The sequence below is a fragment of the Muntiacus reevesi genome, chromosome 2 (assembly GCF_963930625.1).
Source record: "Muntiacus reevesi chromosome 2, mMunRee1.1, whole genome shotgun sequence".
Lineage (NCBI taxonomy): Eukaryota > Metazoa > Chordata > Mammalia > Artiodactyla > Cervidae > Muntiacus > Muntiacus reevesi.
Genome location: NC_089250.1, coordinates 99,078,350 through 99,096,891, shown reverse-complemented (window position 1 = coordinate 99,096,891; position 18,542 = coordinate 99,078,350). Strand labels below are relative to the sequence as shown.

At 37.7% G+C, this 18,542-nt stretch overlaps 1 protein-coding gene across 4 annotated transcripts in view; it reads left to right on the top strand.

Moving 5' to 3' along the window:
- Window positions 1-18,542, top strand: part of JMJD1C (jumonji domain containing 1C) — a 299,368-nt gene that overhangs the window by 102,088 nt on the left and 178,738 nt on the right. For all 4 annotated transcript variants that reach the window (XM_065922419.1, XM_065922417.1, XM_065922418.1 and 1 more), the window contains exon 2: window positions 17,327-17,491. Coding sequence is in view for 3 of the 4 variants with exons in the window: in XM_065922417.1 (XP_065778489.1) it covers window positions 17,327-17,491 (165 nt within the window). In the remaining variant the exon portion in view is untranslated. The remainder of the gene's footprint in view (window positions 1-17,326; window positions 17,492-18,542) is intronic.

The following is an 18,542-nucleotide window of genomic DNA, read 5'->3' as shown; positions in this document are numbered from 1 at the left end:
TTGGCGGAACGCAGGGAAATCCTTAGGTGTAGCTCAAGGCATACCGAGTGCTCTGTGCTCCGGTGCCCCCTTGTGCCTGGGATGAAAAGCTGCCACTTGTTTTCCAAAAAATTTGGGGTAACCCTTTCTAAGAGCTCCTGGAAACAAAACATTTGCAAGTTTATAAATATGCTTGCCTATCTTAAACTTTCTGGGACCTGAAATTTATGTCCTTTTTAATTTCAGGGCATGCTCTTGTCTTCCTGTGCAAGTTGTTACATTACCAGCTTTATGGCCTTTATATTACTAGTTACATGTGTTTAATTTCAGTTTGTTAAGTATTTCCATAGCTCTTTCATTTCCCTCTCCCTCCCCCCACCCCCATTTCCACTTTTGCTTTTTCAAAGCAAAAAAAATGGGAATGGTGGAGGTGGGTATGTCAGAGGACTTACATTCTTTCTTTCTCGAGGAAGAAGCATCCTGGGTGTACCATGATAATGTATAATTGTAGATATTTCTGGCCCATTAGGATATTTGATTGCCATCTCATTTTTCTGTTCTTTACCCCAGAAGGCACATGAAGCTTTGTAATATAATACCAGTCAGGATAGTTCTATAACATCATTCCTTTGGGAGAAGGTGGCCTTCCCTGTTGATTCAAATGGTAAGGAATCTGCCTGCAATGCAGGAGACCCAGGTTTGATCCCTTGGTAGGGAAGATTCCCCTGAAGAAGGGAATGGCAACCCACTCCAGTATTCTTGCCTGGAGAATTCCATGGACAGAGGAGCCTAGTGGGCTGAAGTCGATGAGTGCCAAAAAAGAGGGACACAACTAAGGGACTAACACTTTTACTTTCACTTTGGGAGAAGAGAGTGACATAGTCGTCCATCTTGCGCTTTCCTTCTTTACCTTTTTAGCTGAATTTTCCTCTTACTTTTTTTTTTTTTTAAGTTTACGTTTTTTGGTAAAACAGTTCTTTGAATTAGGACAAGATGTAGTAGGGTAACTGTTGAACAGTGTAATTACTGTCCCACAGAATTTCCTTTTGTTACCACTCATTTGTAGTTAAATCTTCAAATCTTCCACTTTCTTTAACCCTGGACAGCTAATAATCAATTCTCTGACCTTGTTTTGTGTCTCGCTGCCCCCATGTTCTGTGAATAGAACCGTACAATATGTAGCCTTTTGAGTCAGGCTTCTTTCAGTTATCCTAATGCATTTGAGATTTATCCATATTTTTGCAGGTTTGGTTTTTCATTCCCTATTTATGTTGTTTAGCTTTTGTCTATTAAAAATCAAATTGCTCTAAACATTTATATATAGGCTTTTGTGGAAGTACAAGTTTTATTCCACAAGACTGAAATTTTAGTTCTACTGTTAGGTATGTAATGGTATCTCATTGCATTTTTTATTTGGTTTCTCCAGTGATTGATGATTTTGAGTATCTTTTCATTTAGCTTATTTGCCATTTGTGTATTGTCTTTTGTGAAGTGTCGGTTCAAGTCTTTGCCACAAAGACTTTGTTTTTTCTTCTTTTCCAGAAAGTTTTAAGTTTATATTTGTAGCCTGTTTTGGCTTAAGTTTTATATGTACTGTGGGATATGGATTGAAGGGTTTTTGAGGAGGGGTTGATTTGTTTTGTTTGCATGTGCGTGACCAGTTACCCCAGCATAGTTTGTTAAAAAGACTATCTCCCTTGATTGTGTTTGTACATTTATTCAAAAATCAGTTGTCAGTTCTGTATGGATCTGTTTCTGGACTTTATTTTCTTACATTGACTTGTGTATATGTCTTTGACAATACCACACTGTCTTGTTTACTATAGCTTTATATAGTGAGTCTTAAAACCAAGCAGTGTGAGTCATACAGCCTTTTCTTTTTAGAAATTGTTTCATCTGTTCTACATCTTTTGCCTCTCATATAAACATAAGAGTCTGCAAAATTCCTGATAAACCCCCCCCCCCCCCCCCCCCCCCCCAGATAATCATGATGGTGTGATCAGTCAACTAGAGCCAGACATTCTGGAATGTGAAGTCAAATGGGCCTTAAGAAGCATCACTATGAAGAGAGCTAGTGGAGGTGATGGAATTCCAGTTGAGCTATTTCAAATCCTAAAAGATGATGCTGTGAAAGTGCTGCACTCCATATGCCAGCAAATGTGGAAAACTCAACAGTGGCCACAGGTCTGGAAAAGGTCAGTTTTCATTTGAATCCCAAAGAAAGGCAATGCCAAAGAGTTCTCAAATGACCACACAATTACACTCATCTCACACGCTGAGAAAGTAATGCTCAAAATTCTCCAAGCCAGGCTTCAACAGTACGTGAACTGTGAACTTCCAGATGTTCAAGCTGGTTTTAGAAAAGGCAGAGGAACCAAAGATCAAATTGCCAACATCTGTTGGATTTTCGAAAAAGCAAGAGAGTTCCAGTAAAACATTTACTTCTGCTTTATTGACTATACCAAAGCCTTTGACTGTGTGGATCACAGCAAACTGTGAAGAATTCTTAAAGAGAGGGGAACACCTGACCTGCCTCCTGAGAAACCTGTATGCAGGTTTCAGGAAGCAACAATTAGAACTGGACATGGGACAACAGACTGGTTCCAAACTGGGAAAGGAGTACGTCAAGGCTAGATATTGTCACCCTGCGTATTTAACTGATATGCAGAGTACATCATGAGAAACGCTGGACTGGATGAAGCACAAGCTGGAATCAAGATTGCCGGGAGAAATATCAGTAACCTCAGATATGCAGGTGACACCACCCTTATGGCAGAAAGTGAGGAGGAACTAAAAAGCCTCTTGATGAAAGTGAAAGAGGAGAGTGAAAAAGTTGGCTTAAAGCTCAACATTCAGAAAACTAAGATCATGGCATCTGGTCCCATCACTTCATGGCAAATAGATTGGGAAACAGTGACAGATTTTATTTTTGGGGGCTCCGAAATCATTTCAGATGGTAACTGCAGCCATTAAATTAAAAGATGCTTACTCCTCGGAAGAAAAGTTATGACCAACCTAGACAGCATATTGAAAAGCAGAGACATTATTTGCCAACAAAGGTCTGTCTAGTCAAATCTATGGTTTTTCCAGTAGTTATGTGTGGATATGAGAGTTGGACTGTAAAAGAAAGCTGAGCACTGTAGAATTGATGCTTTTGAATTGTGGTGTTGGAGAAGACTCTTCAGAGTCCCTTGGACTGCAAGGAGATCCAACCAGTCCATCCTAAAGGAAATCAATCCTGAATATTAATTGGAAGGATTGATGCTTAAGCTGAAACTCCAATACTTTAGCCATCTGATGTGAAGAACTGACTCATTTGAAAAGACTGTGATGCTGGGAAAGGAAGGTGGGAGGAGAAGGGGACGATGGAGGATGAGATGGTTGGATGGTATCACCGACTCGATGGACATGAGTTTGAGTAAGCTCCAGGAGTTGGTGATCAACAAGGAAGGCTGGCGTACTGCAGTCCATGGGGTTGTAAAGAGTCGGACATGACTGAATGACTGAACTGAACTGAAATGGGAGCTGTAGCTCTTTGGGTTATTATGAAGTTTGAATAATTCAGTGAATAGTTTTGTGAATAGGACTTCCCTCATGGCTAAGACAGTAAAGAATCTACTCAAAATGCAGGAGACCTCGGTCTGATCCCGTGGGTCAAGATGATCACCTGGAGAAGGAAATGGCAATCCACTCTAGTACTTTTGTCTGGAGAATTCCATTGACAGAAAAGCCTGGCGGGCTACGTTCTAGGGGTCGCAAAGAATTGGACACGACTTATCGACTAACACTTTTCTGTCAGGGATATAGGTATTTTTAATCAGAATGCATATGCAGTCTCAAAGGTGCAGATTGCTTGTTTTGTGAGAAGAGGGATTCCTCATGTATTTTTTTCTCATAAATTTTATAGTTCATACTTTTATCTGCCAGATGGAACTATCCTTTATAACTGAATTAAGGTAAAATCTTAATGGTAATTGTGTGTTTTAGATGTGACTCAGTAAATTCATAGTGAAACATATTGATAGCCACAGTATCCTTGAGGGGAAAAGAAAATTATAATTATAATTTTTTTTGCAAAAAAGTTAGTTGTGGGAAGTTCCAAATGTACAACAAATTGACTTTACATGTTTATGTGTGTGTGTGTGTGTGTGTGTGTGTGCACTCACTTGTGCACACTCAGCTGCTCAATCGTGTCCAACTCTTTGCACAAGATCCACTAGTAGATTTTCTAGCCCAGTTAGGTAGATGTCCTAATAGATGTTCTGCTACTGCTGCTGCTAAGTCGCTTCAGTCGTGTCTGACTGTGTGTGACCCCATAGGCGGCAGCCCACCAGGCTCCCCGTCCCTAGGACTCTCCAGGCAAGAACACTGGAGTGGGTTGCCATTTCCTTCTCTAATGCGTGAAAGTGAAGTCGCTCAGTCATGCCCAACTCTTTGTGACCCCATAGACTGCAGCCTACCAGGCTCCTCTGTCCATGGGAGTTTCCAGGCAAGAGTACTGAAGTGGGCTGCCATCTTCTCCAAATAGATGTTCTAGATCCCTGGAAATAAGCAAAGGTATGGTCCATATTTTGATCCTTGCTTGGTAGGTTATCTTCTTTATTTTTACAGAAATATCACACATAGCTCTATTCTCGAAAATACATTTGACAGCCCAAGACATTTAAATGGTTTCAGAATCAATTTAATATCAAAGGAACTGAAAAGGAAGTCCAAATGATCTCTGTAACCTAAGTGTCAAGAATCTGTGGTGATAGTTGTCTTGGTGTACGGCGTCTATAGGTGAGACAACTAATAATGGTTTTGCAGTGACCCTTTGTAGTGACACTTGCTGTGCTTTAATAGAGGTATCAGCCAATGATAGGGATGAAACATAACTAGGTCATTCTCCTATGCTAGAGTAATTCTTTTATCTAAAATGCCTTACAAGGATAGTAGGCTCTAGCTTTCAGTTAGAAAAATAAAAAGACTTGGAATCTTATAGTTTTCTTTCTGCAGTAGAAAAAATAAATGTCTACCTGAAAATGAGTGCACAATTTTAGTATGAGTGTACTTATTCTGATAGTGAATATTCTGGTACCATTATTTAAAAGTTCTGTTAGTTTTAATTATAATTTTTGATGACTTAACTACTTACGTGCCATTGATGTCTCAAAAGCTAGGTGGCTAAAATTTCTTTCCCCAGTGCTCTTCAGATCACTCTACATTGGCACCATCTTCAGACCTTAGGTTGATAGGAAAAGCCTTGTATAATTATTCATTTAAAAATTCTGATACTGAATACTGTGTTGGTTGACTGGAAGTATAGAAGTATTAAAGAAGGACTGAATAATGTTTAGTAATACACTAGTAGTGAATTCTAACAGTGATGGAAAGCAATTTTTCATTCTGATGATCTTTCTTTTTTTTTAATTATTAAGTTTTGTTTGTTTGTTTGTTTGTTTTTTGGTATGAATGCACCACTACTTATTTATCTGTTCATCTATTGAAAGACAGTTTGGTTGGTTACTTTGAAATTTTGGCAATTATGAATAAAGTTGGTATACAAATGTTATAGAATTTAAATGTTAAATGCATTAGCTATTTCCATGAGAGTTTTCTGAAATGTATTTTTGCATGATCTTAGACTATTCTGAATATAAATTTAGACATTTCCTCTGTCGCTCATTAAACAGATATTACAAACTAGTGGTAGAGGGGACAAGCGTTAAATATACACATTTGATTTGTGTCACACGGTACACAAAGTATACAGTAAATGATAAAAATTTTTTAAGTGCTTTGCATGTATTTTTCAATTAAATGTCTATTTAATAATGAATTGTAATACAGTAATACTATTTTTTGACTAATTTTGAGTCCACGTGTAGAAGATTTTCTAAAATCTCTATGAAACTTTGTACGGTTTTTAGAATGCTGTGAAAGCATGTCTTCAAGGACTCTGCTTGTTTGCCTTTATAATCTGTTTTGGACTTGGAAAATAGATAATGTAGTTTATTATTGTCTGTGTACTATTGTCAGTAAGCTTTGACCTAAGATGAGAGAGTTTACCTTTGGGTAAAGTGCATTTACTTTTAGGGAATGGAATTTATAACATCTTTCTTTGCTCAGTATGAGCCTTTTAGCTTATTTTTTAGTTCTTTTGTATCTCAGATGGATAGCAATACTACTGCCCTACAGGAAAATACTATATTTAGGACACTGTTCATTTCACTCAAATATATTTGAAGACACACTCTTTTTTGTTAGTTTTCTTCATTGATCAAGTAAGTGGCATGTTTCTTTATCATGGTTAGTTAAATATTTCATTAACAAATGTGAACAGTTAGATTGAGAAGCAGAAGCATATTTTAATTTTACAGACTGTTACCAGTGCCCCAGTGCTGAGTTCTTTATAAATAGTGTAAAAAAGGACATTCATCACTACCTTACATTGTTATAACAAGTCTATATTTCTATAGTAGCTTTCTTAAAAATCTGTTTCAGAAGGTAAATGGAGGAAACTATCGATACCAAAAAAGTGAAAGCAGAGGTGGCTTTCAGTAGTGTCAAAAGAAGGAATAGAAGGACTTGGGTTTTTTAATTCAGAGTGTCAAAGAGATATCTACTTTACCTCTGGCCAACTCTTTGGGAAGCTACTTACCTGGAAAGACAGATCTGTTAGAAAGAATATTAGTGATGATTTTGAGTTACCTCAGCAATCTGATGGACTAATTGCCTATTACATTGTTTTCTGGGGCCTAGTTAATGAAAGACCACATGGTTATAGACAGGAACATAGTATAGTCTCTGTTATAGACTAGGAGGAAAGACCTAGTTTTTTTATTAAATTACAAGAAGAAGGAACAAACAATCTTTCAGGTGAAACAGAAAACTCTGAAAGGAGTCACTGGATTTGGAGTTGGTAGCAATAATCAGTTCAGTTGCTCAGTTGTGTCCGACTCTTTGTGACCCCATGGACCGCAGCACGCCAGGCCTCCCTGTCCAACTCTTGGAGTTTATCCAAACTCATGTCCATTGAGTCGGTGATGCCATCCAACCATCTCATCCTCTGTTGTCCCCTTCTCCTCCTGCCCTCAATCTTTCCCAGCATCAGGGTCTTTTCCAATGAGTCCGCTCTTCGCATCAGGTGGCCAAAGTATTGGAGTTTCAACTTCAACATCAGTCCTTCCAATGAATACTCAGGACTGATTTCCTTTAGGATGGACTGATTGGATCTCCTTGCAGTCCAAGGGATTCTCAAGAGTCTTCTCAAACACCACAGTTCAAAACCATCAATTCTTCGGCGCTCAGTAGTGACAGAAAACTTTTGAGAGTGGCTTGCCAGTTAGGTGATAGAAAGTAGAAAACTGCCAGCATAAATTTTCAAAAGATAAATCTCTAGGAGTTTTGTGGAGCTCTAGGATTGAGTTTAAGAGGCTAATAATCAAATACCAAGGCAAAAAAAATCAAAAGCTGTCATACTTAGAAATGATTGATATTTGTGTTATCTCATAAGATTTCCAACCTACTTTAAAAGGTACTCCTAGAATTGGAGTGGTATGGGAGCTTCTGCATATATTTGGCTTCTTTTCTATAAAACATTATATTTAATTTATAATCATATCTCAAAAAACTAAAACCAGAATTTGAGTCTTTTTTCTAAACAAATTATGTTGGAAATTTATTAACATGCCTTTGTGTAGTATTCAGGACTTTGCATTTAACTTGGATTTTTCTTCGTTATATTTTTAGTTGCTATACTTCTCCTTGAAACTCTTGGGTTACATACTCATGCGTTCAGTTTTGTAAACTACTCCCCGAAATTCCTTTTCTCTTAACCCATCTAAAAGCTGTCTACATTAATTCATTCCCGTGCTTTAAAAGCAATCTCAGAATTTGTGTTCCTGGAAAGCATCCCCACCCCTTGTTTAGTAAAGCTCCTGATCTTACTTATCTTTTGTATTGTCTAGAATTTACTGTGGTCTCTAGAATGCCTCCGTATGCTAAAAAAGAACTGTTCTGATGGTTTTCCTTCTTTTTAGCCATTCAGTACTTCAAAAGAGAGCTCTAAGCTTAGCCATGTTCAATTGTGTATCATTTGAATAATTGTCCAAAAGTTGTAAGTTTCTTAAGTTCTCTGTTTTCTTTTCTGTAAAACCTTACCCAGTGCATGGTAAGCACTCAGATTTTAGCTGCTGTTATCATTACTAATGTTATGGATTCAGTTTTCTGTCCTCCCCAAATTCATATGTCCTAACCGTCAGTGTGAAGGAATTTGGAGATGATGGTCTTCGGGAGAGGGAGATAATTGGGGCTAGGTGAAGTCATGAGGCTGGGACGCTCATGATTGGATTAGTTGTCTCCTAAGGAGAGACTGTCTGTGCTCCCACAAAGAAGAGGTCATGTGAGGACACACTGAGAAAGCAGCCTGTCTGCAGTCAAGGGGAGGATCCTTCTCTTAAGTAAACCTTGATGTATTCAGTCTTCTAGCATTTGAAACTGTGAGAAAATAAGTTTCTGTTGTTTTTGTTATTTTGTTAAGGCAGCACATGCAGATTAAGATAATCATCATCATCAGTGATACTGTATTAAATACTATACCTAATCTTTCCAGCCCACCCCCCTACCCTGATAGTTCAGTTGGTAAAGAATTTGCTTGCAATGCAGGAGACCCCGGTTCAATTCCTGGGTCAGGAAGATCCCTTGGAAAAGGGATAGGCTACCCACTCCAGTATTCTTGGCCTTCCTTAGTGGCTCAGCTGGTAAAGAATCTGCCCACAATGTGGGAGACCTGGGTTCGATCCCTGAGTTGGGAAGATCCCATGGAGAAGGGAAAGACTACCCATTCCAGCGTTGTTGCCTGGAGAATTCCAGGGACTGTATAGTCCTTGATATCTCAAAGAGTCAGACATGACAGAGCGACTTTCATTCACTTCACTTCAGTCTTTCCAAAAGATAGTAGTATTTATGTCTCCTGCATTGGCAGGCAGGTTCTTTACCACTAGATTCACCTGAGAAGCCAAGTAGTATACGTACCAAATTTTATAATAAGGAACTTAAATGACATGATAGGAATATAGTTCTTTTTTATTGGATGTAGAGAAAAGTAATTGAAACTTAAGCATCTTTGAATAGTTTGCAATTGTTGATGCATTTTGTTCACCAAGTAGTAAGATTATTTAGGTAACTTAATTCATAAAGGAATAAACAATATAAATATTGAAAGCAAGCTTAGTCTCACTTTATTAAATAGTAATTTAATAGTTACTACAGTAATAGATACTGAAAGCAAACTTGGTCTCTATTTTACTGTTTGCTCTCTTTTTTGACCCTTTTTCTTATTTTGCACTGTAGGGCTCTAACTTGTAGACTTAATGTGGAAAATCTTAAGGCCATTTGAAGTGTTTGGTTCTTCCACTTTTATGCCACAAAGGAGTCAGCTACCCGTTCAGCCCTCTCTAGTCAATGATTTTATCACATGCTGTGTGTATCAGCTTGTAGGGACTATGCCTGTGCTGCTAGATGACTTCAACCTCTTATAAGATATTTTACTGTTTTCATTAACTAACTACTTGATGTTAGGCAGCTAATTGCTCTGGATCTGTTCCCACTTTTGAGAAAGTTGGTCACAGTAGTGCCTACTTAGAGGGCATATGTGGTGGTCAAATGGCTTAATAGATGCACTTGCTGCTGCTGTTTAGTTGGTGGGCCTTGTCTGACTCTTTGGGACCCCATGGACTGTAGCCCGCCAGGCCCCTCTTTCCATGGGACTTCCCAGGCAAAAATACTGAAGTGGGTTGCCATCTCCTTCTCCAGGGCATCATTCTGACCCAGGGATTGGACCCCTGTCTCCTGCTGGGCAGGTGGATTCTTTACCACTGAACCACCTGTGGAGCCCCCTAATGTATGCACACAGCAGGCCCTGTTCTAGTGCTGGCTGCTGCTGCTGTTGTTACTGATACTGCCTTTTTTTCCATTATCAATAATACTTGCTAACTGTGATAGACATTTGAATACCCCTTTGGAGATGAATGATTATCTGTGATCTCCAGACTGTTTCAGAATTTTCAGAACCTAGATTCATGTATCACAATGCATATTTTAATTTTACTTATTATGATTGTCATTCTAGGAAGATACTATTTTAGTGTGAATTTGTATTCTACTCCTCTATGGAATTGTCCTTATGATTTTAATTTTAGTTCACCTTAGCAAATTTAATGTAACTACACAGAATATAATACTTGTTTGTTAAAAAGTTGGGTGGCTCAGATGGTAAAGCGTCTGCCTGTAATGTGGGTAGACCCCGGTTCAATCCCTGCGTCAGGAAGATCCCCTGGAGAAGGAAATGGCAACCCACTCCAGTACTCTTGCCTGGAAAATCCCATGGATGGAGAAGCCTGGTAGGCTACAGTCCGTGGGGTCGCAGAGTTGGACATGACTGAGCAACTTCACTTTACTTCACTTCACAATGATGACTGTAATGAAAGAGAAAATAGCAGAAACCTTTTATGTTATTTCAAGCCAGTTATTCCTTGGATTATGCAAGACTATTTTTCAGCTCTAATTCCAAGTTCAGTTAATTATTTTTTAAGATCAACCTGTTTCTTTTAAATAATTCTTATATGTGTTGATTATTCCTCAACATATTTTGTTTGTTTAAGCTTGGGCTAGTTCATGTGAATGCCTATTGATTTTGACCCTAGTGTTAATAACTTTGGAAGGAACCTAAAATTACAGTTACATTGTTTATTTTTTTATGTGGTGAAATTTAAGAGACCTAATTTCCTTATTTTATGTAATTTATATGTAATTATTTTCTTTAATATATTTTTGTCTTAACTAGTAAATGAAATTTTCCAAATGATTGTACTTTTGTTTTCACAATTTCTTCCAGTAATCTAGAAAACTTATTTTAAATACAACTCTATACCAGCAGTAATAAAAAAATTTGAAGCCTATATGTAAAATGTATATATAAAACTATTTATGGTTTATCATGGGATATTCAGTATAGTTCCCTGTGCTATACCGTAGGGCCTTGTTGTTATCCGTTCTATGTATAATAGTTTGCATCTGCTAAACTCTCTCCTTTCTTACACATTGATTTCTTATTATCAGAATATTTATATAGCTTTGTAAATAGGTAAATCTTGTGGAAAAAACTAGTCTGTTTACCCCCTACTGCTAGTTTATAGAAAAATATCTGCTAGGTATCCCATGAGAGAAGATTTTATGGACAAAGAAATTGGGGAAATCTCTCAGTATAAACTCTCCCATTAATAATATAAAGTGAATACTAGCATGTTAAAAGCCTTGAAGACCTGTGGTAAAATTAGACATGTGTTACTTTACCTTATTAGTTAATGAACTTTGTGCATGACTTACTTGACTTCTCTAATGCTTATTATTAATATATACAAAGAAATGATTCTTGGTGTAGTCTGTCCTTTTATTTTTAATGTTAAAGTTTCTTATAGTGTAAGTAGTTTTAGCCTGTGTTGCTCGTTAGTTTTGGCAGAATCAAGTCTGGGAATTCTTAGTTCTTACATGACCTTATGTAAATCCTCACCCTTCGTTTGGAGTAAATAAAAAGATGATGCTATATTGCACTGATTTGTGAAGTGCTGAGCTTGATGAAGGAGAAGCTGGAATCAGAATTGCCAGGAGAAAAATCAATAACCTCAGATATGTAGATGACGCCACCCTCATGGCAGAAGGCAAAGAGGAACTAAAGAACCTCTTGAAAGTGAAAGGCAAGAGTGAAAAAGCTGGCCTAAAACTCAACATTCAGAAAAACTTAAGATCATGGCTTCCGGTCCTCTCACTTCATGACAAATAGAAGGGGAAACAGTGGACACAGTGACGGACTATTTTCCTGAGCTCCAAAATCACTGCATATCATGACTTCAGCCATGAAATTAAAAATGCTTGCTCCTTGGATGAAAACCTATGAACAATCTAGACAGCATATTAAAAAGCAGACACATTACTTTGCCAGCAGAGGTCTGGATAGTTAAAGCTATGGTTTCTCCAGTAGTCAGGTATTGATGTGAAAGTTGGACCATAAAGAAGGCTGAGCGCCAAAGAATTGATGCTTTTGAACTGTGGTGTTGGAGAAGACTCTTGAGAGTCCCTTGGACTGCAAGGAGATCAAATCAGTCAGTCCTAAACGAAATCGACCCTGAATATTCATTGGAAGGACTGAAGCTGAAACTCCAATGTTTTGGCCACCTGATGCGAAGAGCGGACTCATTGGAAAAGACCCTGATGCTGGGAAAGATTGTAGACATGAGGAGAAGAGAATGACAGAGGATGATATGGTTGGATGATATCACTGACTCGATGGACATGAGTTTGAGCAAGCTCCAGGAATTGGTGATGGACAGGGAAGCCTGGTGTGCTGCATTTCACGGGTTCACAAAGAATCAGAGATGACTGAGCGACTAAACTGAACTGATAATTGCACTAAATTCATGTGATAGCAACTTACTGTTATTGAAACCATGGTAAAAATAACTAAATTTGTCTTGTATCATTTGATTTTGCAGAAGAAACCATTGTGGTTTTCTTTATAAATGTCATTAAATAGAGTATATTGTTAAAGAATGGGGCTTTTCTCAGTTTATGGTCATTGTTTTATTTTATTTTATTTTTTCTGAGAAAAAGAAAAGGCAAAGACAGAAAATGTACCCACATGTTAAACCAAAGCAAAAAACGTTTTTATTTAAAGTCCTCAGTGAGACACTGGCTGAGTGAGTTATCTGGCTACTTGTTCATTTAGTTCCTCATTTCAAGGTGAGACCGGCTCCACCACCATCCACCTACCCCAGGCAGATTTGGAAAAGCTAATTGGATAGTGTACGCAGAAACACAGCAAGAATGAGAACAAGTCTCTTGGGACTTCCCTGGTGGTCCAGTGGTGAAGAATCTGCCTTCCAGTGCAGGGGACATGGGCTCAATCTCTGATCAGGGAACTAAGATCCCAGGAGTTGCAGAGCAACTAAGCCTGCACACCACAGCAAGAGAACCCACTAGCTAGCATGCCTCAACAAAGACCCAGCACAGCCAAAATTAAAAAACAAAGCAAGACGCTCTCACCCCAAAGGGAAGGAGGGAGGCTTTCCAAAATTTTTTCCTTGATCTGTACAATAGATTTTAAGGAAGCATTTGATCATGGACATATCATTGACAGCAAATCTAAACAAGAGGTTGCATAAATCTCTTGGGGAATTTAAGTTTTTTTTTTTTTAAACACATTTTGACCTATTTTTGGAGGCTGAGAGACCAATACCAGGAAAGTATTTAAATGACTAACTCTTCAATTCCCCTCTTTAGGAGAGAATTCCTCCCATTTCCCCTGTTTTCTACCAGCTTATGCTCTTTACTCCCAAACAGAACTCAATATATTTAATTCTCTTATTTCATCACATCCTATGCAATTTAAAGAGCCTACTGTGTAATTTAGGCATCTCTCTCCTGGGTTATATGAGTAACTTCTGTAATACAGCGTCAGAACAAAAAATATATATTATCACATGTCCTTCTTATGACTATATCAGGCTGTTAAAAACAAGCTTGGATTTCTTATATTTTGGCCACAGAAATTTGAAAGTACAGAATTTAAAAAAAAATAAGCAGCAAACCTTGAAGACAAACCTTGTGCTAAGTGAAGGAAGGCAGTCAGAACAGTACAAGTGTGTGATTCCGCTTACGTGAGGTACCTAGAGCAGTCAGATTTACAGAGACAGAAAGTAGAATGGTGCTTGCCAGGGGCTGAGGCAACGGCGGAAAATAGGGAAATCATTGTTTAATGGGGACAGTTTCGGTTCAGGAAAATGAAAAAGTCTGGAGATGGATGGTGGTGAAGGTCACACAACAATGTGAAAATACTGGGTATTTAATACCCAGTAGACTATGTACCTCAAAAATTATTAAAGTGGTCAATTGTGTATTATGTGTACATTATCCTTTTTTAAAATGATAACTTTTTTTTTTAATGAAGAGATCTCAGGCTAAGGATCAGTTTTTCCGGCCCAGCCTTGTAAAGCCATGATCTTCTCCGTTCTCCCACTTTCAGAATAATCGATCACAACCCTCCCACAGGCTACAACTGCTTATGGAAACAGTGAAGCTTGTTGGGTAAGAGCCAGACTTGGTGTGAACCCCAACTCTGCCAGTTAGGAGCTGTGAGACCTTGGACAAACTTAAGTACTCTCTCTGTGCCTCGGTTTCCTCATTTATGTGCTCAGTCACTTCAGTCATGTCTGACTCTCTGATGCCCCGTGGACTGTAGCTGGCCAGGCTTCTCTGTCCATGGGATTCTCCAGGCAAGAATACTGGAGTGGGTTGCCATGTCCTCCTCCAGTGGTCATTGTTTTATTTTGTGGTTGTAGAAAAATTAAGAGATTCATGTAAGCTGAATACACGTCTTGAAATCAAGTGAGCAGAATCCACTTGCTACTTTGAAGCAATCAAGCCATGTAGTAGAAAAGAGACATTCTGTACATAAACAGTAACTGTGTGTGAAGAGTTCAAAGGTTAGGTTAATTTTAATGGGCATAGTAGCAGGAACTGAATCGCATGATTGCAATTTATGTTTTTTTTTTTTCTTTCTTGCCAGTGATTGCTTTAACAGTTTGACAGCTTTTCTTTCAAGGATTTCCTATTAAACATACGTAAAACTGAGAATCTTTGCATGTTGATATCTGTTGTAGAAAGCACATATTAAAAGAAAGACATTACAGTTTTTTAACTATCCAGTGAGCAGTTCTTAGAATTCACTGTTACACTATCTTGAGCTAATGAAATATTTGTTGTTCATTCGCTACCACATCCAACTGGCGTCAGTGTTTGGGGCATAGACTTGGATTACTGTGATGATAAATGGTTTGCCTCATAAACAAACTGAGATCTTTCTGTCTTTTTTGAGGTTGCCCCCAAGTACTGCATTTTGGGCTTTTTTGTTGATTATGAGGGCTACTCCATTTCTTCTGAGAGATTCTTGCTGATAGTCGTAGATACAATTGTCTTCTGAGTTAAATTTGCCCATTCCCATACATATTAGTTCACTGATTCCTAAGATGTCCATGTTTACTGTTGCCATCTTCTGCTTGACCACATCCAATTTACCTTGGTTCACGGACCTAATGTTTCAGGTTCCTATGCAATACTATTCTTTATGACACTGAACTTTACTTTCACTCCCAGACACGTACACAACTGTTATTTCCCCTTTGGCCCAGCCGGTTCATTCTTTCTGGAGCTATTAGTAATTGCCCCCCACTCTTCCCCAGGTAGTATTTTGGACATCTTCCAACCTGGGTCAGGTGGGAGGGGTTATCTTCTAGTGTCACATCTTTTTGCCTTTTTATACTCTTTACGGGGTTCTTGTGGCAAGAATACTGGAGTGGATTCCCGTTTCCAACTCCAGTGGATCATGTTTTGTCAGAACTCTTCACTAAGACCATTCCTTCTTGGGTGGCCTTGCATGACATGGCTCATAGCTCCATTGAGTTACGCAAGCCCCTTATCATACATGAGGGGGAATAAGATATTTTCCACACATTTACTATCACTTAGTGATTATTTTTGTTAATTGTTTGTTTAGCCTTTTTCTCTCATTATAGTCACTGCATGGTAAATTGTTGCTGTGTATGCATGACTGCTAACTTTTGATGTATATCTCTAATTTCTGAAGTTCCAGTGTTCTTCTTGATTGGCTCTAATATGAAATCTGGTATTCACTGTGTGAACTCTTCATCGTTTTATCCACATAATTATGAACCCAGTGACTAATCAGTAAATAGATCAACTGTATTCATGTTACCTTTAGTACCTTTTTTCTTTAGTGTTGTAGTGTTTTTTCCCCCAAATTTGTCATTTATTTTTGTTTATAATATGTTTTGCACAGTGGTGGATATTCAAAAAATTTAACAAGGACCTTACTTCGCTAGGCACTAGAGATGCCAAAAATGATGAAGGTATATTAATCTTTGCCCTCAAAGATCTTGTATTTTAACTAGTAAGACAGGGAACTAAGTGGATAGAAGGATCTAATAGAGATGAATGAGGAGGGAGTTAATACAAAGTAATGTGATAGTTAAACAAAAGTATTTACTAAGCACATCACAATGTATTAATTAAACAAAAGTAGGTATTTACAGTGTTTTAGATAGGTTTACAGATTGAAAGAAATTATGCCTCTCCTCAGCCTCTTCCCATTTGCATACCCATATTTTGTAAGGTTAGTAAGTTTGTTACTGATCGAGTCAGCAAGGTACAAAATCTTATCTGTGTTGGTGGTATAGGTAATCTAACATTGGCATTGTGTATCTCTTGCTACGTATACCAAGAAAGCAAAACCCTGACTGCTCTTTATCTGGGCCCTTTCTCAGGGTTGTATTTGCAGTGAGTGGCAAGGAGGGATGAGGCAAAGACTTTCCGAAAAAAAGAGCATGCTTGCTTCTGCTTAAAATAAAAGTGGAAGTCTATTCCATGGTCAGTGTTCTTCTTTCTGTGTATACAGGTGTTCATCCTGGGCCCTTCACTTCCTTCCCATGGGAGTTGGGAGGCACGAGGAACCAACATAAGTAGCATGCTGATACTCTGTTTTAAGTAATAAGTAGCTTTTGCTCTAAGGAGTGAAGTCTTAGGGGTCTTGTGTCCTTTGCCAGAATCCATGAAACAGTAGTAGGATTCAGCTGTGAGATTTTCATTTTCATTATTATTTTCATTAAGTTGAGATAGTTTCTCTCTAGTTCTCTTTGACTATTTTTGTAATGACGGAGTGATCAGTTTTTCAAGTGCTTTTTCTTTGTCAGTTAAAATGATCATGTCGTTCTCTTCATTCTGTTAATCTGGTATATTACATTAATGGATTTTTCATATGTTGACCATCCTTACACTGCCTCCTGTCTTTGTACTGAAAAGTTTTATTGTAAAAAAGCCAAACTCATTTGTTTATGTTCTGTCTATGGCTATTTTGATACTAGAAAGTCAGAGATACGTAGTTGAGACAGACATCATATGATTTGCAAAGCCTAAAATAATTACTGTTTGGTCCTTAGCATTTCCTGACTTCTGCTTCTAGAATCATCAGTATCGACATAGTTCATTAGTAGATACTCAGCAATCTGTACTGACCAATATTATGTAAATTGCTTTTCTTGGTAAACTTACTGTTTATCTTCCTTTATACAATAAGTAAGTGTTATAATTTGTTTAAAGAGAGTTAAATAATCACTTTTAAGAGAACTGTTAATTTGAATAATGGATTTGTTAATGGCTTTTGTAATTTAACTTCATGGCTTAAATTTTAAAATATCACACTCTATTGCTTATGAGTTTTCTTTTCTTTTCCTAGGTGTATGTGGAATTTGATGATCTTGAGTGGGATAAACGAGAGTGGGTTAAAGTTTATGAAGATTTTTCAACCTTCTTGGTGGAATACCACTTAATCTGGGCCAGAAGGAACAACCCTAGCCAGACTCAGGGATCAAAGAGCAAACAGATTCAGTGGCCTGCATTGGTAAGATCTGTATTCATTATTTCATTAATCATTTTCGGTTGTTTTAAAAGAATTAAGAGCTAAATATACGTTTAGAGTTTTCTTAGTGATTATAGATTAATATTTCTGAGTGGTGGCTTCTCCCTCACCAATGCAGAAAACATGAGTTCGATCCCTAGGTTGAGAAGATGCCCTGGAGAAGGAAATGCCAACCCACTCCAATATTCTTGCCTGGAAAATCCCATGGACAGAAGAGCCTGGCAGGCTGCAGTCCATGACATCACAGAAAGTTGGATACAGCTTAGCCACTAGACAAAAACAACATAGCTCTGAAGCAGCTGGCAGATATTTCAAAATACTACTTCCATTTTCTCAAACATTTTATGTCTTTTTGTTAGTACTCTTTCAGCATATTTCATCCACAAATAGATCTTTCTGTTCAATTACGGGAAACATAAATTGAATTGATGACTGCTAAGGGGTAGTTGACTGATTTGTATGCAATGTGAAAGAATTTTGCTGAATGACACTTGGTGGGATACTTTTTATAAATCATTAAGTAGCATATGGTTTTCTTAGTTTGTTAAATTTTGTCACAATTGAGTGAATCATTGTGGATAATATTTGATATTTATGGAAGAATTACATTTCACCCTTGAACAACGTGGATTTAAACTGTGTGAGTCAACGTGTATGTGGATTTTTTCTAATAAAGATGTACTCCTATGCTGCACTGTTCGCAGTTGGTTGACTTGACAAATGGGGGACCACAGGCATGGAGAATGAACCGAAAAGTTAAATACACATACTTTAAACTGCTTTGTGGGTTGAGTTGTAACCCCCATGTTGTTTAAGGGTCAGTTGTGAATGTTAAGATAGTAAAATTTACTTCATATCAGGAGATATTCCATTCAAGAAAACAATAGATTGCAGTGAATTCTCATCATTAATTCTGTGGGGAAAAAGTCATATCTCTTTAACCATTATTATCCCTGTTTTCTGGCAGAGTATTCAGCATTTAATAATTATTCAGTTTGAATGAAATAATTTTCTTATATTAATATCAAAGAAA